The sequence below is a fragment of the Vanellus vanellus genome, assembly GCF_965231255.1.
Source record: "Vanellus vanellus genome assembly, chromosome: 25".
In the NCBI taxonomy this organism is placed as follows: Eukaryota; Metazoa; Chordata; class Aves; order Charadriiformes; family Charadriidae; genus Vanellus; species Vanellus vanellus.
In genome coordinates this window covers 2,462,361-2,484,946 of record NC_138930.1, presented here as the reverse complement: position 1 = coordinate 2,484,946, position 22,586 = coordinate 2,462,361, and the positions used below count along the sequence as shown (strand labels likewise).

The 22,586-nt window shown below is 40.3% G+C and overlaps 1 protein-coding gene across 1 annotated transcript; it reads right to left on the bottom strand.

The window, feature by feature from the left end:
• Positions 1 to 4,133: 4,133 nt before the first annotated feature.
• HAUS8 (HAUS augmin like complex subunit 8) lies at positions 4,134 to 11,303 on the bottom strand. Its single transcript, XM_082495213.1, has 10 exons — positions 11,139 to 11,303; positions 10,974 to 11,029; positions 10,583 to 10,676; positions 9,808 to 9,921; positions 9,222 to 9,298; positions 8,510 to 8,578; positions 7,831 to 7,989; positions 6,819 to 6,960; positions 5,646 to 5,787; positions 4,134 to 4,992 (listed from the first exon to the last, which is right to left on the bottom strand). The coding sequence occupies exons 1-10, from the start codon at positions 11,206 to 11,208 to the stop codon at positions 4,872 to 4,874; spliced, it is 1,044 nt and encodes a 347-aa protein (XP_082351339.1). The 5' UTR covers positions 11,209 to 11,303; the 3' UTR covers positions 4,134 to 4,871.
• Positions 11,304 to 22,586: the final 11,283 nt, after the last annotated feature.

Below are 22,586 nucleotides of genomic sequence, written 5' to 3'. Positions count from 1 at the left end.
TTAATCATCTACAGAACAGGAGAGGCTGATCTTTTAAAGTAGTGTAACATTTTAATTCCTGACAAAATGACTGAAATAGTACTAAACAATCATTAATATGGGCAGATGCTAATTTAGAACAGTAATAGATTACTGTGCTTAATCAGAGGTGGCTGTCATTAAGACATTTAGTAAGAAATTACTTCCCAGTTTTCTACTCAGCCTCCACATATGACTGATGTAATAGAAGTTTGCGCATAGTCTAGCCTTTGGTGAAAGTTTTATACATAAATAAGGGATCTAAAGCAGTTGTGAAGTCTCCATGCTTAGGAGTTATTAAAAACTCAGCTGGACACCTTTACAACTAGGAACGGGTAGAGGTGTCATACAAATTTGATTTGTCATACAAATCATATTAATTTGAGAAATTCTATTTTGTTCAGTTAGGTGGAGGAAAATCTCTGAAGAAAAAAAAAGTAGCAAGAAAGGGTTAAGGGCTCTCAACATCTTTGGGTACTGCCTGTAGAGACACTGTATTACCCTGCCCATAATACACTGAAGCTGTGTAAATGTACTAACATTGCTCTATAGGTAAGCTAATAAGTTTCACCTGGTTTAGCTATTGATGATCAGTGCTGCGCTCCTGTAGTCACTTGTTTACCATTTCACTTACTAAAATACTGTCTAAAAAGTTCTGAAGAAATACACAACAAAGCCTGAGTGCTGAAAGGATTAAGTGCCATAGAGAGAGTATCTTTTTGGGTACCAGTCCTGAAAACTCTACTGTTCAATTAGTTGTTTAACTTCCCACCCCCACACGCAGTAGATATTAAAACAAAGAATTAAGTTTTGATATCCTGCAGGCCACCTCCAAACACACATTATCTATATAAAAACAAAAAATTAGTTATGTCTTATCAGGCAAATTATGTTTACTTCCCAAAGATATTAAATTTGAGATCTTGAAATAGCAGGAAACTCGATAGGTCTTGCATATACATTATCACAGAAATATTTTAAAAGAAACTGATCAGAGGCATCTGAGCCTACTCTGCAAACCTAGTCGTCCATCCTTGTGCTTGCTTTACAGACCACACAAATGTAGCGGAAGAAACAACCTAAAATCATTTCTGTGAATTGAACAGGAATGCTAACATAATCACTGGAAATGCTCTTAATTGGTGTGGCTCAGTGGTGCATTTCAGAGCTGTTAGATCCTCTGCCGCTGTGGAACTCTTTTCATGTCCTGGCAATCACAGTCCAGCCAGCAGTTTGTTTATCATATTCAGTATGAGTTTCCGGATCTCCAACAAAGTGGTATTTACTCCGAGGCAGGGAAGACTGCAGTAATCCAATAAGTTCTCATTAGCCTAAAACGCAGAAACATCTGCTGGGGTCATGAGCTGCTTACTTGCTGTTGATGAGCAAAGAATCAGCTCCATTTGAAGCCAGTGTGAACAAAGAATTGTAAGGTTGGGGGGTGGTGGTGAAGAGACAAACGGGCCTTGGTTATCTCCTGGGCTGCAGCTCCACCACAGTGCACTGTAGGCACGAGGGATGCTCCCTTACATTGACCCCTGGCGACCCTATAGCAGAGAACACAGGAATTACAGCAAAAAACGCTTTGACTCAGCCCTCCTGAGCTGGTGGTCAAAACAGTCAGGAAACACCAGTGTAACTGAAGAGAATGTGGTCAGAGGTCCCCAAGAAATACCAGAGTCCAGGCAGGGCAGTCTGTGCCGTGCAAACCTAGCTTAAAATTATCTTTGCCAATTGCTTTTTAGACAATTTTAATAACTTAGCAGGGGATGAGTACTCACATTTCTGTGTTCCCCCTCTCCCACCCAGGCTCTCAGACCTAGCTAGATCATTTCACGATTGCTTTCAGGTTTTAGAAGAGAAAAAAAAGCTTCCCCCCCAAAAAAATAAAAGCACCTTAGAACATATGAATGTTAATTGGTCAATAAAAACTTTTGGCCTAAAATATGAATACATAGGTAATAAGTACTGCACAAGTTCAGACAGAACATACATCTACACTGATAGAAGTTACAGAAGGGAGAACACCATTAATTCTAGGTTAAAGACAAAACAAAAAAAAACCAAACAACCAAGAAGAGATTGATAACTTGAACAAAAAGAGCCCTTAAGTTGTTTCTGATTCCAACTGATTCAGAGCATGTGACATTGTCAGAAAATAAATGGAAAATACAAAATAAGTGGTGTCACATCTGTTTAGCTCCTGCTCCAGTGATTTTGCAGTTCTTTGTTGTTGTTGTTTGTACAGTGTTCAATGTGACAGCATTTAATGTCTGTGGCTATTTCAAGGTGGAGGAGCCTAAAACACTTCAGCAAAGAGCCAAAACAGAACCACTTAGAAAGAATATTCAAGAAAATCAAGGTGGAAAAATTTCAGTTCAAAATAGTTTAAAACCCTTTCTTGGAGAGAGTGAGCTACTTTATCTAACACTTGTTCTCCTGTTTGTACAAAGAATTACACAAGTGCTCGATTTAAGGAAAAGAATGGCCAGAATGCTCAAATCAATGCCTACGATTCTTCTGAAACAATGAGTGCACATCCCCAAGCACTTTATTGTTTTGTACATGCAGTTGGCCTTTAGCTCCAGGACTCCCACTTTCCTCAGGCTTGTTTTACAGACAATGACTGCCACCTGCAGCAGCAAGGATGAACTACTTCCTCAAAAGATATAGAGCCTCTAACAGTGATGACAACAAGCAGAACCTTTCCCCACCTTCCATCTTCAGGTAAGAGAACTAACAGCATTACACTTTTTAGTGAAAATTCGTATTGCTGTCTGTTGTTTAAGTAATATTTGGGTCTACATATATACATACACAGAATAGCATGTCAATGGTAGAAAGTCACTTGACTGAAGAGGATGGGTTTAATTTAAAAGTATTTCTTTAAAAAAAAGTATTATTTTAGACCAGCAATGAGTCCCACCATCAAGAAATTCTAGGAAAGACATTCTGACTTGCGTCTGTTCAGTGACAGAATTATCAAGACACTATAAATTTGATTTTCATTTCATCCCTCCCCCCTCATATTTAAGACCCCTCTTAACTTTCTGAATCTCAGAATGACGTAGGATAAGCAGGCTGAAGGCGTGAGGACACACATCCTAGCAATTATCTAAACCGAGGAGAAGCAGTTGTTTGACCAGTTTCATCATATAGGAGCCTTCCTACCGCAATCTCCGTCCACCAAAAATAAATAGACTACTAATTTGCAACTAACCTATGACTTGACTGCTTAGCAAAGTTCCCCATCCAGTGGCCAACTTTGTACATGCAGTTCACGTTTCCTGGCCCAGCGTGATCCTGCTGTGTGCAGCACCTACGACTCCTGGACTGAATGGCAACACACACAGGTGAACTATTAGGTGCAGTTCATCCAATGTGTTTGAGGAATAAGAAATACAGATTAATAATTTAGAACAACTCACTGCTCTCCTGCTGGCTCATGGATAAGTCACGGCAAAAAAAATGACACTGATATTATTTACAAGGCGGGTCTTAATGGTTTGTTATATATTGACTTCTCATCCAGTGCACTGCACGTCTTACTGATACAGTTACTACAGCTTAATTTAATCCTAATTTTTAATAGAAGGAGATAAGAACCTAGTCAGACCCTTAGTAATACCAGGAAGAAAGCCTGAATTGCACTTCAAGGAGTGCAAAGAGAATACTCCGAGTATTTTTTGAGCAGGCCAAAAAGACACAGCTTAAGCCAGAAACCACTATGCAGATAATACAAAGCAAAAATTTTGAAAAAAACATCACAGAAAGAGGTTCCACAGGTAAAAAAAAATAAATACAGGATACTGTATGCCTTTCACAGCTAAACGCACTCCATGTATAAAAATGGAAAGTGCATTGAAAAAACTTGCCACATCTGGCAAGTATGTTCATAACAAGACCAAACTCCCAGTCACGTACTCAATAGTTAGATTTGAGGTTTCTCTCCACATTCACAATCTTCCTTGGCACTTTGGGTGCCACTAGGTCATGGCTTGCCTTTGGGACTGGATAGCGCCTAGAAGTCCATCGCTGCATACATTGTGTGTAAACCCAGACGGAAACAAAAGGTTCTGTAGCAGATCGGTGAAGATACTCAAACATGAAAGCTATTGATATTGCAGTAGTCTTTATTATTAAAAAAATAAATAAAGTCCTTAAAGAGAAGGTGTCAGATTAATACAAAAGCATTTATGATTTTAATAATTTGTTTCCAAGATAATTAGGCAACAAGTTACCAAAACTTTTCACTTGTTACAAGTGACCAGAGTCCTTCCAATCATCAGCCTCATTACTTGCTACCCATGTAGCTTTTCCTCTCGGCAAATCCAGAAATAAGGGACAATTAAGAGTTCCTCCAGAAGTTGTTCACTGAGTGACCAATAATCCTGCTGTACATTCCTACAGATCCTCCTGATGAGATCAGCAAACGCACAATACCACATACACAATCCAGCATCTATATTCTGCTATGTTGCCCTCTAAGGAATGCCACTTTGGAAAGAGATGCAAATCACTGCACTTGAAGTCAGTTCCAAGGAAGTAAACCAAGATGTTTAAGAATGCATAGGTCATATTTGCTAAGAACAACGTTTCTTCTTATTTACCTTTCAGTACTGTCAAAGCAGAAAGTGATGAGAAAGGTGTCACGGAAATTCATGTTAAAAAAAAGCCAAAGATGTCTCCTTATGGGACAGCATGTAGAAGAAAACTCCATTTCTATATTAGTAAGCATACATGCTGCTAGTTTCATATTCTGGTATAACTGAAAATTCGGACAAGAAGTAAAAAGACAACAAATCTGCTGGCACCGATTTAGTACCCACCCACTCGTAAGACAATACACAAACTTAGTCGAAGTACCAGTGTTTCACAACATCTAGTCCGTGATTCTCTTCGCATATTCTTTGATTATGCAGAGAAACTTCTTTACTAACTTCAAACGACAGGTTCTGCACTTGTGTGAAGCTCCTGGAACAAATGAATCAAGCTAAGTCAGTTACTCTGGATGATAATAATTTCTGCTTAACCCCAAAGGCTACGTGCCTGGACATTCACATCATTCTCCCACCATGCAACCACCAGAAGAAAAATGCAAAATGTGAATTTTCTTCCCAAAGGCTAGAATTCAGAGGGGAGAGGGGCAGTTTGCAGGACGAGGAGATGTGTGGCTTTATGGTCCATCAGTGATGCTTTGTATTTGTTGCCACAATACTCGAAGAAAAAAAACTTTTCTGTGCTCCTTGTACTTCTTAAAGGATGATGTATTTGTATGGTTTTTATTTAACAAATAGTGCTTCCAGCTCTTTTCTGTCTTATGGAGTTCTCCGCTGTCCTACATATTTGCACTTTACCAGGGCTACTCTTGCTTGCTGAAATTCTCAGCTGAAATGTCAGCGAAGGGCACACTAAAGTAGTTCACTTAGAATACACAAAAAAAAAAACCCCAAGCATCTTTACTTTGATTGTAGGTAGGGTAAGCTACAAACAGAATTAAACTTAGTGCTACTATCCCCTCAATTAATCCTCCTCCAATATACATGCTGGATATATTATGTCGAGATCTATAGATTTTCCTCTGAATATGTAGCCAACAAGTCTTTTCAACCAATTGTTGTAAATACCTTTGAAGGTCTTTATCCAGTTTCTGAGACGTTTCTTTAAGCTCTTTCAGTACACTACATGCTTTTGCACTTTCTTCCGAGTAGCTTGGCATAACCTCTGTCAGAAGTTCTTGTGTGATAGTTAACTGCTTTTGTAGTTCATCTACAATATGAGATGTTAAAAATATTACTCAAAAATCCATACAGTGGCATCAGTTAATACAAGATCGATTAATAGCTGGAGCAACCACAGACACAGGTGAACTAGATGATGGAAAAGTACTGGTTTTTCAGCTTTTGCAAACACACCATCAGAAAACTGGGAAACGCAAATTATTTTTAGCTATTGTGATTAACACCAGCAACAGGCTATTAAAATTGGTAACCAAGCTCTCATTTAGAGTATGTCAAAGACTTTTACAACACAGAAATGCAAGAGAAAAAAAAGTTTTAAACATGCAAAATTCTCAGGCCAGTTACGTATGTTGGTATTGGCATGTACACCCAACACGAAATTCATGCAGTTCTCTTCTTTAGCATTCACAAACCAAAAATACGTATTCTTCAAAAAAATTTTTCCATGTGCTTTAAAGTGTAAGTAAGATTATTGTAAATGGTTTAAGAATCTTGTTTCTTGCAGACCGGCAGTTTAAAAAGGTAACTTTTTTGTCCAGACTTCAATACAAGTCACAAGTACTAATTTATTAACCAGTCTCTGATTGAAAACATCACACAATATATTTAAGCTCTAGTGCTACAGGAAACATGAGCAAGTCTACCCACGTGACTTCATCCCTTAAATACAGAAACAAGAAGAGATCAAAGTATTTCTAAACTCTACAACTCGCCTACCCATTAAGAACAAGGGAGGAGGAGGAATGCCATGAATATGTTAAAAGACACAGAAAATTGCTAAAGAAAGTGTATATGAAGACTGCCCTAGTTTAGGAAGTTAATTTTTTTCCTGCTGCAGGACAAAAAAATTGTTCAAGTGCAGTTTAGTGGTTAAATGGAGACAAGAATTAGTCATAGCAAAACACATGACTAATATTGCAGCCTAGTGTCCATACAAGTTCTAAGAGCACGCAAGGCCTCCAGTGGCCACAGATAGATCCAGCAATAACAACGTAAGAATTTTAGCATACCAAATCCCACTATTTCTGAAAGTAAATTTGATGAATCAAATATTCATACCAAGGTATGTTAGCATATCTCCTTCTATGTGAATATTCTTTATGGGTAATTCATGTCTAGTGGCATCCAGGGAAACTGCAAAGCTTTTATACTGCTCTTTAAACTGTTCACAAACAGGAACAAGGGGAGCAAGTACTTCCATCTGAAAAAGACATATGATGAGCCAACACTTCTTCAAAAGCAGCCATTTTGTTAGTACAGACATGCCTCAATACAGAAAAATAATTTATAAAAAAAAAACAAGTACCCCTCTGCAACAATCGGTGACAGAGGGATTCAAGAAGTTTGTGGTATGATACTCCTATCATGCTGTTTAATAGGTTTTCCTCCTCCACCTCAAAATGCCCGTGTCAATACCAGTTTCCCTGTCACTGTAGCTCAGAGGTACTGGCGACACAGCAGGCAAAGTGTTATATTTAATACTTTGACTGTAGTTAACAGTGTATTCTCCAAAAGACAAGTGTCTTGTTTAATTTTTGCAACACATATTTGTTAAAAGCAAACATAGGTTCAGTTTTGAAATTAATTATTCAAAAATTAATTATTCATTAGAAACTTTCCTCTTACAACCAGGCCAGAACTATTGCTGTCTAACATATAAAAATAAGACAAATAAAGAACAGATGTTCACTTCTCATCTAAGGGTTAGCTCAACCATACCTATAATTGTATAACTGCCGGACGTTCACGTGGTTTTAAGATACCTGCACCTCCTGGGCATCAACTGCAAACTGCTCTGGCAACCAGTGCACTATTGCTGCCCCTTTCCTAATAGCTCTAACTTTTCCTTCCTGCTTATCCACAAGGGACAACCAAAAACGTGACAAAGGCATTTGCTTAGGTTACTAGAGAGTATTACATGCCTCAACAGGAAGAAGATATTTATTTTGTTTAAGATGCATAAAATTGTACCCCAGCAGGCCACAGAAGCAGAGGAATCTTCTCTGGATAAAGGACCACTTCATAAGTGAGCTTGTTTAAATATAGAAATATAAATTGTAATAAAGCCTACCTGTTTATCTAATGCATCATCAAGTTTCTGCTCTCTCTCTTTGAGTAGAATTTCACGCTTCAACTTGCAGAGCTTTTCCTGTTGTCTCTCCTTTTCTTCACACAACATGATCAAATTTTTTTCTGCTTTTTCCTCCAGCTCAGCAAGATTTTTTCCTGCCTATTACATCCAAAAAATATTCACAACTAAAGTAATGCTACATTTACGTAATTAACGTATTCCAAACAAATGTAAGCCTCAGACCAGGTCAAAGAGCTTCAATTAATGAATCAGAGACCACATGCGATAAGCACAGTACATTAAGTTAAAACCCTCCCCCATCTTCTTCCCCCACCCCCACTAATATTTTTTGTAAAGTAAAAAAAAAATATATATAAAACACTGACAGAACCAAGAACTCAGCCACTGCTATAACCTTGAACTCCAAACATTCTCACTCACTCTATTCCCAAAATTTCTGTGTACCCCTACTTCATGAGGAACCAGCACCAGCTTAATAAACCGGCATCGAATTTACTCCAAAAGAGCTTTCAAAGCAAGTCATACAGTTTTACAACCATAAACATATAAAATGACAAAAATCTAACGTTTACAGATCAGAAAGGATACACAAGAAATTAAACAATTCCTCAATATCAAGTACTTCTATCTGAAATACAAATACTTGACTGACACTCACCTTTATTCTTAGGTATGTTAAAAGCAGTGTCTGAGATTCCAGCTCTTCCAGAGTACCAGAATCCTCTCCCTTCAGAAAAGAAAAGAACATCCTAGATCAATTTTGATATTTAAACAATTATTTTTCCAATGTTCAAATAAATTACTGAAAGTCCAGTTTGTGCCCGGAATCATAATCAACAGTCAGCTTGATGAAAAAAAAAAAAAAGGGGGGTTTTAAACAATGCATGTTAATGAAATATACCTCTTTGTTCTTTGTTCCACCACTTTTTGTAACATTTTCAGAATACCGGTAGAGAATTTGAAGTTTCAATGCTATACTGAATGAGATTCCTAAAGATGGCACTTCAAATGGGGTTGAATCAATGTTAGTTTTCTGAGCAAAAAATGTCAGAAAATATTTAAAGATAATGTGATATAATTAAAAAGTACGGACAGGAATACAAATAGAATCGACTTGAGGAGATGCTACAATTGGAGCAAATTCTTTAATACAAGAAACAGAAGCAAAACTTCGGACAGTGTTGAGACATCCAATAAACAAAACACGTCACTACCAGTAGAACAGACTTATCCTCTGACTTCTGCCAGAGGGCTTTAGATCACCTCAGGACCTCAAAGTTGTTATCAAGATTAAAGATAAACAGAAAATCTTAATTTCACACATTTCAAAATAAATATGCTTAACAAATGAAAGCAGTGAGACTTACTACCTCTTCAGCTTTTTGTGTCTCTGTACCTTCTTCGCAAGCAGCGTTTGAACTAGGAGTCTGTTTGCAAACAGTTTTATCTGTATGACAACAGAAAAGTTATTGCTCTCTTCTACCAAAGTACATAGGATGAGTCAACATACCATCAAGTTCTTCAAAGGCAAAGATAATTTCAAAATTATTATGTGTACCAATAAAGAAGACTTGTGCTCTATTTCTGGCTCTGATGATATTCGTGAGATGTGGATCACATGAGCATTTAGCTTTAAGTGACAGTTACAGATAGCTGTGATACAATTTTCAGAAGGTCTGATCATCTAACACCCATCTGTTACAGGAAAAAAGACTTGTTCTTTGATATTTAATCTTAAGCAAAAAGAAGAGAGTACCCAAAGGATATGAAAAACTGAGAGGTTAATTTAAACCCCAAAGTTCTCAAAATCTCTGCTTAAAGACACTTGAAATAACATTCACCTTATTTAACAAAATCTTTTTGTGAATATAGTAGAACACAAGGGTAACATCATCAAGTGACAGCACATATGTTAAAAATAATAAAACAAGAAATTGAGTATGAGTGGAAGCTTACCATTAATAACTGAAAGATCAAGGTCTGGTCGACTAATTTTATCTCCATCTAATAAAGTGGACTGCAAGTCACCTTTCTCAAAACTACTCTGGTTTAGTGAACTAGAGGCAACACCTGTAGAAAGGAGCTGTTATCAAACTAAAAGAATTAGAACATATTCTTGCACAAGTTCAAAATTATATATGCTTTCACTAGTATGTGGCAACCTTAAGCAAACTTTTGCCTATTTACTTTATATGTACCATTTGTATGCTCCCTAACTTACCTAGAGATAAGGTAGTTCAGAATGTTATCCTCTTAAATATTTCACAGTTCAACAACAACACTCAGATGTGAAAAAGGAATAATGTTATTTCCTCAGGATTTTCAAGTCGAGTTAAGGTCTTACCAGAAAATTCTTTTGCAATTTTTGCAAAAGAAAAAAAAAAACAACTGTTTTGCAGACAGCAGTTTTCAATGGTGAGGCCAAAGTAAAAGAGTAGTTCAAAGCCTTGTGCAGAAGGCAAGAGATATGTTTATTTTAGACAACCCAATTACTGAATTCCAGATTAGTTTTCTATCAGAATGTCTAGAAAAGAGTTTAATGCACTTCAGTTTACACCTCTTAATCCCACATCAAGTTTCTTAATTCCCTTTGTATACAGATAATAACCAGCAATGATGCAAGTAACACAAAATACCATCTCTCAACATCATTTTAGAGTTGTTGAGTTCCACAGGTTGGAAATACTAATTCACAATAGAATAACTTTTAAATTCCTCCAGTAAAACCTACCAGCAGAAGTTGTACATTTCTGAGGCAGAACTGATCTTGGTTTAGTTGCAGAAGACGGTTTAGCAGTAGATGTTGAAAAAGAATTTGAAGCATCCTGAAAATGAAGAAACAGAAAAGACTGAACATAAGCAGTAATTACGATCAGCGATGTATATTACCTCCAACTTGAACACTGACAATAAACAACTACAATCCCAGGGCGCCTTGGTGCTTTGCCAGTCACCCAAGTACAGTTCCTACCCCAGTCCGCATCTCGCCCACGGCTCCCTCATAACCACAGCAGAGCCGGTTTTTGCTCAGGTCTCGCTGCCACACGACCGAGACCCCCCCTCAGACCACTTCCACCCTTTGCTCAGCGACACCCGAGCCCACCAGCGAGGCGTCCAAGTACCTTCTTGGCGCCTTTCTTATCGTACTGCAGGTAGCGAGACTTCACGATTCTCATTCCTGAAGAAGGAGCAAAGAGACCTCAGCCGGGCCCGCCGCCGGGCTTCCCGCCTCAGCGACCCGCGCCGTGCCTCAGTGGGAGCGGGCTCCCCCCTCACCCCACGGCTACCTTTCCGCGTAGTTTTAGACACTTCTCCGCCCTTCACCGCAGCGCTGGAGTCGCTCGCCACCGCGGACATCCTGCAAAGACAGAGCGGGAGATGACGACGCGTGAGGAGACAGGCGGCGAAACACTCCCCCGCCCTCTCTCACCCTGCCGCCGCCTCAGCCGCCATCCCGTTCGAACCGCCGCGCAGGCGCAGCACCGCCCCCCCCCCCCCCCGGGCTCCAGGGGAGCCGAGCGCCCCCTGGCGGCGCGGAGGGATGAGACGGGACACGGTGACGGCCCCGCTCGGGGCAGCGGGCACGGTGCCCGCCCGCGCCGCGCTCCCCGCGGCACCGGAGCAACGCCAGACACGGCGGCCCGACAGCGCCGGCGCTGGTCCTTCACCGGGGCCTTCGGTGGGAGGAAGAGAGAGAGCCGCTCTCCGCGGCTTCAGCTGGGTCGCCATTTGAGGAACCCACAACCGTTTATTGTTGTTTGGACAATTATTCTCTCACCGGACGACCCCTCCGCGCCCGGGAAGGGGAATCGGGGAAAAAAAAAAAAACAACAAAAAAACAAAAAAAAAACCAAACCAAACAAGAAAACCGGAGGGTTGAAATATTGTAGAATCATAGAATGGTTTAGGTTGGAAGGGAACTTAAAGATCATCTAGTTCCACCCCCCCCTCCATGGGGAGATTTAATAGAATAACACCAGATAATTAACAATACTAAAGAACCAATATCGATCCCAGTATCAACATAAAATACGCGAGGATTACACTCAGCCCATATTACCAGTGGAAGCTGTGCACTCCCAGCAGTGACAGTAAATGTGGGACCCTGCAAGTGCTGCAGCTTCGGGAGGGAGGAAAGGGCTCAGGGCTCTGGCATCGGGGCAAGGAGCCCTCAGGATGGCAGCCATCTCTGGGAGAGAGAGAACTCCGCTGCAAACTTTCTAATTTATATCAAATGTGCCATTCATGCTATGGAATAACCCTGTTGGGCAGCTTGTGCGCAGCACCCAGGCCTTGCTCCTCCGTATCCCCACACCTGGCGAGCTCAAAAACACCGAGATCTTGAAATCCGCACACCATAGCTGGCTAGAAAGCAAATATTTTCACAAATTCAGCTACTAGAGTCTTCTAAAAGTGCAGTTTTCCCGAGCGTTAGAAGAGACCTTCCTGAAACGCAAAATGACTGAAAGAGAATTTAATCCTGTGTCGCTCAAACCAGGACAAGCCGGTGAACCTCACAAAGGCCACGCTACGCGCCACCTCCTGCCCCGAGGCCCTCACACACCGCCGGACGGAGGCGGTGTGCGGCCACAACACCCTCACAGCTCAGGGAGACGACGCTCCCCCCGGCGTTCTTGGGGTTTGAGAGGAATCCACCCACTCCCGCTAACTCGCCGCCGAGCCCTGCCTCAGAAAGCACCTGGCTCCCGGTAAGCACCCGCTCCCGAGCTGCGCTGGGAGCCGCAGGCGAGGGCGAGGCAGCCGGGCCAGGCCAAGCGCTGCCCGCCATAACCCCGCGGCGCCGCTTCGCGCCTGACGCCCCGCCGCGGGCGAAGGGACTGGGGAGAGCGGTGGGGAGAGCGCATGCGCAGTGGGCGCGCGGCGCTGAATGGGCGCCGCCCTGCCTCCCCCTACCCGGAAGTGGCGAGCGGCGCCTCGGCTGGGCCTGTGGCGGGCGGCGGTGCTGGTCGCCAGCGCTTCACCCACCGGCTGAGGTAAACGGCGGCAAGGCGCGGCTCTGCGCCCCCGATGGGCGCCCGCTCTCTCTCTCTCTTCTTCCTTCCTTCCTTCCTTCCCCCTTCCCCTCTCCTTCCCCCTTCTATGGGCGACCGAATTCTGTGGTGGTGGTGGCGCCTCAGAGGGACCGGCTCTCACGTAAACCACCGAGCCCCGCGAGCGGGCGGACGGGTTCTGAGGGGAAAATGTCTGGCGAGCGGGAACCCTGGGGCTCCGCCGCTTCCCTCAGGAGCCCAGGGGCCGTTCCTCGGGGTCGCCCCTCGGGAGGAAGGGGGAGCAGGCGGGAGCGGCGGTGTGCCCGGCTTCGGGGCGGCCGGCTGGGCTCGGAAGGGACGGGGCAGACGATGTGTTGCTGCTGACTCGCTTCGCATCTGATGCGCCCGAAGAGCTGGACGTGCCCTAAGGGAAGGCACATGCCTGGCCGCCCGCCTGCACCTCCCGTCTCCCCGGCGACGTGCCGGGGGAAGATCTTCATCAGGGCACGGCGTTAACTTCCATCTCCTGCTTACTGATCTTACAACCCCGTAGCGTTCTGCTTTTTCACATGATGTCTCTCGCTCTCGGTTTGAACAGCCTGTAACCTTTCATACAACTATCTCGGCATCTTTCAAAAAAAAAAAAAATCCGTTAAAGCTCTCCGGGTTCATTTGTTTCTTTGTTTTATTCTTGGGCAGCTCTTGACAATATCAGTGCTGCTGCTGTGTTGGGGTCGTGCTCTATCATGGTGACCAGCGTTGCCTAGTTGATACATGCTTCCAGCTGTTTGTATCTTGGTAATGCTGTGTCTTTTTGGTGAGTTTGGTTTTGCAATCTCTGGAAAGTAAAACTTTTGCAATCTGGGAAAATGTTTTTGTTACGTGTTTGTAGGCTAAAAGTAACAAAGTACTGCCCTGAGTCATGACTATTGTGACCATACAGTTGATATAGGTATGTGTGATACTGATGTAAGATGACTTCCCAATATCATTTTCAGCTTTATTTTCTATTACTCTGTGAATATTTTGGCAAAATTATTACCCAGCTTTGTTTGCAAGTCCTGTTTGTGAAAAGTGAGAAGTACTTTGGATGCAAATGAGTTCAGTATTCTTTGATTTCACCTTCTGGAAATGGGTGGCAGCATAGCAAAGGGCTGGAGATGATCTCGGTCTTCTGGCAAATGCAATTAGCCTTTCAAAGATGTCATCAGCATCCTCCCACTTTACTCTTAGAGGTGAATTGGTATCAGTTTGTCTACCTAGCTGTTTGCTGGAAAACATAACTGAAGTACTTGCCCTAAAGTAACAGTGTGAGGTAAGCCTGCATTCCGGTTTAATTTGTTGGTGTCACACCCCTCAAGTTTTGGTAAGCCTTTGGTGTCTTTAACTCGGAACCTTGTCAGGAGCAAATCCATCTAATGTAGGGTAAGTAATGTGGGGAACCTCTAACATATGTATGATTTATAGTAGCTTCAAGATTCATTGGGGCTCTTTTTAGAAAAGAGGTAATCTTGATTATTTTTGTCTCTGAACAAGTAATGAGATTCATTACCTGCTCTACGTTAAAAGTCCAGTAACATCATCTCTGCTTTTCAGGATGATGCATCAAAGAGCATTTTCTTAATCATTAGTGTTTACTTATTAGCATAAAACTCAGGAGTTACTGCAGTAATGTGACAGAAATGTTTTTGTAGGACTGTTTAGGTGGGTTTTTTTGTCACCATGCTTGAACGTTTGTCTCAACAAAAAGCTTTTTCAGTAGTTGAATGTTATAGTTTGTGCAGTGACAGGGCAGCTGCCTGTGCAAATGGGTAGTCTAATCAGAGTGGGAGGACCCAGGTTTGTGTTTTTCTGTGGATCCCAAAACACTTATAGAACTAAATAATTTAGGAAGAGTAAATGCAGCTGATGAAAAATTTAAATGAAGTTCACCCAGAAAGTAATGCTTTGTACAGACTGAGTTTTCTGACAAATAATGATTCAAACATTAAGCCTCTTGAATAATCCTGTGTATGAATAACTGTTTGACTCATATGCATGTAGTTCAATATTGCTTAGGCTAAATATGGTCTTTCCTTAGCTAGATGGTCAAATACCGTAATTTGCGTATCTTAGGCATTTAAAAAGGAAAAATTCCTGAAAGATGCAACAGTTAACTATCTCAACAGCCAAGGAAAAGAGTGAAAAAATACGATTCCGCAGAAAGTCTGTGGTTCAGTACTTTTTTTTGTGAATTTGAAAGCTGAAGATGTTTATTAATCACACTTCTAAGAAACAAGACTGACTTATTCTAATACCAAGGAGAAGTACAGCCCAAGACGCTCATAAGGATTTTTTCAATAGGGTCTGTTTTAATCAATTATATGCCTTTTGAAAGGGCTAGGAGTGGGTTTTGTCTCTGGTATATCATGTTTTCTTGATGTATCAAGTGTCTTAAGTGTGGCTTGTAGAGTTGCTTTTATCTAGGCTTTATTGCGTAGTTTGTATCTGATTACCAAATGAAACTCAATGCTGATCATAGAAAAATATGCTCTTTTAAAGACCAGAAATGTTTAACAATAAGAGTGTTTTAAACGATATTTTTTACATATCTGTGTTCTGCTGCTGAACCCCCTTTTTTAATTAATTCACACAAAAGTTCAACCTAGAGTTTCTTAAGAAAGTTTCTTATTAGTGTAAATGCAATGTTAGACCAATGAGATTTTTACAAAGGGTAAAATTAAGAAAACTACAAAAGGTGGTAGAGTAGTCTCCACAGCTCTTTTGGCTTATGCTCTTTGCCACCGACACTCGGGTTTTGCCTTGTTTTCTCAACAGGGCCACATTTTCATTTCCTCTGAATCATACTCAGGTGTACATCTGTAACTGTGACGTCACACTTTTTGTAAGGTAATAACATGCTATAGACCTTTAATGTCACTGTAAGCCTGATAAGGTATCCTTGCCTTGATGTTAAATTGTGCATCTGAGTCATTAAGAGGAAGCAGAGGTCTGCATCTTGGGTGGTTTGAGGGCGTAGATTGGGATCAGGGTCTCATGGGCCACAGGGAGTAAAAAGAAGGTAACTGAGAAGGAACTGCCTGTAATGAAGGTAATTTCTTTGACTTTCCTGTATTACATTGCATTACTTGCATTGCAGTCCAGCTTCTCCTTTGTTCGGCAGTCTGTGGCAGTAACTTCTCTGGCAGGGTTGATTACAAAGAGTAGCAACAAACGTGTTGTAAATTTGCATGCTCGATTCAGAACTACTCCTTTTGGAGTAGGAAAAGCCAAGAGCTTTTAGTTAAAGAAAACTAAGGATCTAAAGACCTTTAGTCCAGCAGAATTTTTTATGACCGAGAAAAATATTGAAGTGTTAGTAGAATGTGAAGCAATTTTCAGGTAATCTACAAATGTCTGGAATACTGGAAAAAAATAAAATTAACTATGTCCAACTAACAACAACTGTTAGGTGAGGTAAGACAAGGGTTGAGGCCTTTGCCTTGGCTGTAATGCACAGTTAATTGTGGAAACTTTAGGGTGTCTCTGTAGCCAATTTTGCTGGAAATTCCTTGCTTTGGAAATCCAGGATAAGTAATAGCTGAATATCTTTGAAATCGCTAAATGTTTTTGATTTGATCAGACAGAGGGATCTCTTTTGGGATGGTCATTGGCGATTCTTGTACTCAGGAATATTAAAGATAAAGCACTTGTGATATGTTTCTACTTTTGTGTTGAAAATTACTTGATGAACAGTGGGAGAAGCTTGAATCTTTTAGTTTCAGGAATGCAGCACTGGAAATTACATGAAAATGCGAAGAACTGGAATATTATAAAGTTCATCCTCAACAGTTTTGCTGTAATGGTAGCTTTCCCTTTTTAGCTTTGCTATGATTCATTGACTAAATATGTGACTTCAAATTATGGCCTTATTTAAACTAAATGGATACCCTGCACTGATTGGGGCAAAGTTCTCTTCTAGAATTTTACTACATTATTAAGTAGACAGTGTTGGCTTTAATGCATATTTAAAAATTAATTGGCTTAATGGAGACTTGAAAACACTTAGAAAACACCATCAAAATTACCATATAGAATTGGATTTTTTTGTTTTCTATTAACGTTGCCTGAGCAAAAGGTAAAATTACAGATTGATGATAATTTATGTAGCCTACTGCACTTCTGCAAAGTATTGAAGTAGTTACCTGAAATGTTGCATGACTCGGTGATTTAAGTGGTGAGTATAATCCTCCAGTGATGGACTAAATACTATGTTACGTTCACTTAGGTTATTGTTTGGTAAGCCTGGTGAGATTTCGTTGTGTTTTTTTTTTTTTTATAAGCAAATGAAAGTACTAATTGATAGGTGATATAAAAATAAATATGGCATTAGACTATTGCCTTATAAACTTGTTATATTAGTGCTGTTAACAAATGCACTGTCAGTAAAACCTGCAAAGAATGGGGTAGGGGAAAGTAAGAAAATCGTGAAAAGAGATTTTAGATTGGTTAGACTTGCTTCTATTTTCCTAGACCTGTTGGAATTATCCTTCTAGAATAATTGAGTAGAGGTGGCCTGTAACTGGTACCTTATATTTGAATTTGTCTAGCACTATTTCAGATTTACTTCTCTCCAATCTTACTTGAAATAAGTACCATTAAATCGTGTATGTTATACTGGCACAATGAAACCCCTGTCACAAGGGTGCAACTCGTGTATCACTGTAACCTCTAACACACTAGTCCCATGCAGCTGTTGCCCCACTCACGCCCACAGAATTAATACAGTCTAATGTTTTGAATAAAAGGTTAGAAGCAGAAGCTTTGTATGTCTAACTTTTTTGTCTTGCCCAGCTTGCCTAACTCTGTGTTTGCATCTGTAGAACAGGAGTATGGTGAAAAATAATGCTTTGCTATGTTTTGTAGATGCTGATGACTGGTCATAGTAAATTTAAAGTGCTGTGAAGATGTATACTTGTGCTAGAAAAGGTTTGTGAAAAGTAAAACCTTTTAAGGAAAACAGAAAGGAGTCTGAATGTGAAGTCTAAAATTAGTTGATGTGCACCTAGTGCCAGCTTCTGCCTTCCACTTATTAAATTCTCTAACACACAGCTTTTTTTTTTTCCCCGTGCATTGGGAAGGGGCTTCTTATAAGAAAGGGTATTGAAAAAAATGGGGTAACTTTGCAGAGTTTCCATCTACAGAAAGAACTCAACAGTGGTGGTTAGGCTGCTGTTTTCCTGAGTTTGCTGTTTTGCATGCTGACCAATACGGTTTCATTATTACCTTCTACTCTTGTATTTCTTCTTTTTCTTCCAGTATTCTCTGCACCTGAATTCAGGCTTGTTTCCTTGATGAGCCAAATTACATTGAATAAGTATTTCAATTGCTTAAAAATTTTCTACGTAATTAGAGATCATAAATTTAGAAGGAATTGTAATCGTCTATTCAGACCACTTGACATAAATGAGAGAGTGGTACTTAATTCACTTTTCTAGTTCAGACACATCTGTAACTGGGGACTGGCTGGTTTTCTAAAAAGAGCTTTAGCAATCAGGCCTCATCATTAGTGTCAGTTAAGTTTTTGCAGTGTAGGGTAGCCTAAGACATTTGTGTCTTATGTTAGCCTGAGCTTGTCTAGCTTTGAATTCCAGCCACTGCCTATTGTTATAGCTTTGTCCTCCAGACTGGTGGTTTTTACCAAACTCTAGTTCCCCATGCAAGGACTTAAACCGATATCAGTCTCCTCCGTGCTTTTCTCATAGATAAAGCTTCTGGAGTGGTTTGCTGTAAGGGGGTATTTTTTAACAGATGTTTTATTGTTGTCATTGCTGTTCTTATCTCAGCTGCTTAATTGAATTTTAGATATATTCTAGATGCAGTATTGGTCATGTACCTTCTGAGTACAAGGGTGATATGGCTGCCTAACTAAATATTCATTTGATGTGTATCTGGGAATTACAATCACTGTCGTACTTGTGGTGTTATATTAGAATACCATGTTTAAATGATACCTGCTCTGGTTTTCAAGCCTATTTCAGGATAGGTCCCATTCCATCCTTCTGGCATGGAATGTTTCTTGGATAAATTTGAAGTTATATCTATCTCTAAACTGAGCTGAAATTTGTTTAGCATATGTTTTCTTGCTCCTGTACTACTGAACTATATAACTGATCTAGCTTTTTGATTACTTACTGCCTTCTCAATCTCTTATGATACATTATTTATCAGTAACTTCTTTCTTTTAGAACCATCATGAAAATATTTACTGTGATGCCAGGAATCCAACTTCACTAGAATCTGATTCTCCAGTTGCTTGATGATACACTGCCGTTAGTTGAATACTGGGAATCGTTAGATAGCCAATTTGTAATCTGTTCAGTGCTCTTTTACATTCTAATGTGTTGCTTGAAATATTGTTTAGTATGAAGTCAGAGGTATACCAAAGTCTGTCTCTTTTAGAGCCATATTGTAAAATAAATTTGGTATCCTTTCTAAGAAAATTTTGGGTAATTGGAGACCAGCAGGTTTTCCTCAAACCTTTCTTTGTAATGACTAGATATTCTTATTCCGATTCTCGGATAGAAGAATTTAAGCATCATGTTATTTCTTCTGGGACTCATGTAGTGCATTTTTGGGTAAATAAACTGTAGGTAACAAAAGCAGAATTGGTTAAAGAGAATTAACAGTGATTGGGTGCTACTCTTCCTTAAGTGACTTTAAGAATTTAATTTTTTTTCTTCTTAAAACCTCATAATCAGTATTAAATGATTCAAAGGAGCATATCTGTTTTAAGTTGTTGCGTGAAAGAGCGGTCTTAAAGCTCAGTGCTGTTGAAAGCAAGCAAGTAGTGTCTGGATTTCATATCTGGTTAAAACAGGGCAGTGTTACACTGTCTTTCTGTTTACTGCTGATGTAACTGTGCATTGAAATCATGTTTCAGCAGGTTCTTTCTACTGTAGATTATCTTTCGAGTCATTCCTATAGGGTGATGGATGCCTGCTTGAACTTCTGTCAAGTGGTATGATGACTGCATAATTTAGAATAATCTGTATGTAGCATAAATACATTAAGGTTCATGTCTGCAAGTTGCTTTGTCAGAAATCTGTCGTCTTCAGGGTCAGAGGTCTTTCTCTTTCTAGTTTTTTAGTCTACACACCTGAGCAGACGCTACCAGCTATCGCATTGCTGCTTACTATGATTAGCCTGGGTTTCTCTCTGGTAGCAAAGAGGCCATCTGTGTTCCGGTTTCCTCTTTGGAAAGTGTGATATGGGAGGCTTGAGCAACGTACCAGATATATCTTGGTAGCTGACATGAGGTTAGGAAATGTATATAAGTAAAGTCAGAGGTCAGCACCTAGGTTCAGCTTTTCTGTGTGGCCAACATGTTGGTGCCACGTTTCTTAGGGTGCAGTCTTGGTGAAAAAGCTTACTGAGGGGACTTCCTCTATCATACCAGACTGTGTGTCTGAAACTAATTGCGGTGGGGGGGGAGGAAGTCTGCACAAGACTGTCTCCCTTGAACCGGCTGACAAACTTGAGAGGAAAATGGTCAGTGGTGTTCTTTTTTTCTGTATATGCTCCAGATTCATCTTCCCCGTGAGCAGCAGTCTACTGTAGATTCTACTACATATTAAGGTGTCCGAGCTTCTATATAGGTAATAATGCTATACACTTGCATAACTGTTTCATAGGTACTTCAGACTTATTAGCCACTGGTCAGTGATAACTACAGGAAACGGAGAGGGGACTTTGAGCCACTGGTCCATCCTTCTGTATGATCAAATTCTTGGAATAAGCTTTCCTTAATGAATGAAGAATGAAATTTCACATTCTTGTAGGGATCACAGAGCTTGACCAGAGACGTGCTGTGGTTTGTCTTGCTGTCTGTGGCTTGCCCAGCCTTCCTTTTGATGAGTAGCCACTAAAAATGATCCAGCTTGCACAACAATGTCTTCTGTAAGCTTACAATTCAGAGTTCCCTTAAAACACAGCTCTCTACTCTGAGGCTGTTCATGAGGCAGAACTATGTCATTTGGTTCTGTGAAGTGATTCATTACTTGTAGTGGAAGTCGCAGCTAAATGCTTCTAACTCCACATATTTTAATTTGAAATGATTGGTCTCTGTGGCCTTATGCAAGTTCCTGTGCAGTTGTTTAGTGGCAAAAAGCAACTTCATTGGCATTTCTCTGCCTTTTTTTTTTTTTTAATATATATATATATACAGCACGTAAGTGTATAACTGGAACACTTTGTTCTTGAAACAAAAATTGAACTGATATTTTGTGTATGAAGTTTTATTGACTATTAAAACAAAGGGGGTACTTCATTGTGCTTCTCCTTTTACTACCCATTGATAAGCTAAGAAACTGCTGAACTAAAGCAATGTAAGCAGACTTAGTCCTGGTGGTCTGAGTGTACGAAATTGCAGTTGAGAGAAAAATCTCTGGCAAAGGCACAGAATGTGACTAAGTCTGGAGGCTTTGAACTTGGCAGTAAGGAGGAGATTGACTTCCGTGAGGTTGATGTTAGCTTGGAGTTAGATTGCTGGCCTGCATCAGGGATGAAAGGAAGAAAAAGCAATCAGAATGAATGATTTTTGGAGATTCCTGCATGAGGTTCCTGAAGCCCAGTGAGGAAAGAGTTGGTGTGATAGGTTGGTTATAAAGGCTGGTGAATGAAGTGGGTTATTTGGGATCTTGTTAGTTGAACTGAAAAGTGGTTGCAATAAGACTAATCTTACTTTGTTGTATAAAATGGAAGATAAAAAGCACGTTCAAACCTTTCTGTAGTGAGGATGTGGTTCACTCAACTGAAGTTAGCAGCCTCTTGTCTGGGTAAATCATGCATGTTCGAGAAATCACTACGGTAAGCAGGGTTAGAAGGAGTTGATAGCAGTATTTGCACTGGTCAGTTATAGGCACTGTTCTTTAAAGTTGAGTGGGTGTAAATACTGTACCTGTCTTGCACCTTTCATGAAAAGAGGTCAGTTGGGGGAAATGGAAAAAAAATGTGTGGATTGCAGTGTCAGAACCATCTTCCTCCTTGCAGCTGTGCACTGTGCCTTCTGCCGTAGTTCATGGCTGCTCTAAACTGTCGCTGCTGATTTTAAGAAGTGATCAAGCCCTGTTTCTACCTTAAGCTGCTTGTGCAGCTTTAACTAAGGGTTTGTGTGGGAGGATGAATAAATGTTTGTGTAGCCATACAGTGAACCAGGTAAGGGAAATTATCTGGGTTAAAACTAACCAGGAAACAAGGAAGTTTTAATTTGGACACTTACACCAGTTCAGTTTGCGTTGTAGCTGTATGAATGCTTGTGCTGCTGTAACAGGGAGGAAGGGATGGCATGGGAATAGAAGGAAAAGTGAAAAGAGGATAGATATTGTGGCAGCTATCCACTCCCATGGGATAGGCTAAGCAGACTGAAATAATATTACTGATGTGCATAAATAGTGCATTTGTTCTTTAATTAATGATTTTACTATTTAATAACTTTATTCTCGTCTGCCAGAAAATGATCATATCATATAGAACCATAGAATGGTTATAGTTGGAAGGATCCTTAAGGATCATTTAGTTCCAAGCCCCCTGCAATGGGCAGGGACACCTTCCACTAGAATACCTTGATACCTTGCCCTAATCCCTCTTGTACACATTTAACATCTGACTTTTTTTCTTTTTTTTTTTTTGTTTTGTTTTGTTTTTCAGACGATGGGCACTGCATATTAAACAGAGGTGGAAGACTGAAGCCCATTTGGGGGCAGA

What these genes read in the sequence shown, in the direction of transcription:
- HAUS8 (XM_082495213.1), bottom strand. Translation starts at nt 11,208, where the DNA reads ATGTCCGCGGTGGCGAGCGACTCCAGCGCTGCGGTGAAGGGCGGAGAA. An exon ending in GTCTAAAACTACGCGGAAAG is followed by an intron (nt 11,030 to 11,138) that starts GTAGCCGTGGGG and finishes CTCCTTCTTCAG; the next exon opens with GAATGAGAATCGTGAAGTCT. An exon ending in ATAAGAAAGGCGCCAAGAAG is followed by an intron (nt 10,677 to 10,973) that starts GTACTTGGACGC and finishes CTTCATTTTCAG; the next exon opens with GATGCTTCAAATTCTTTTTC.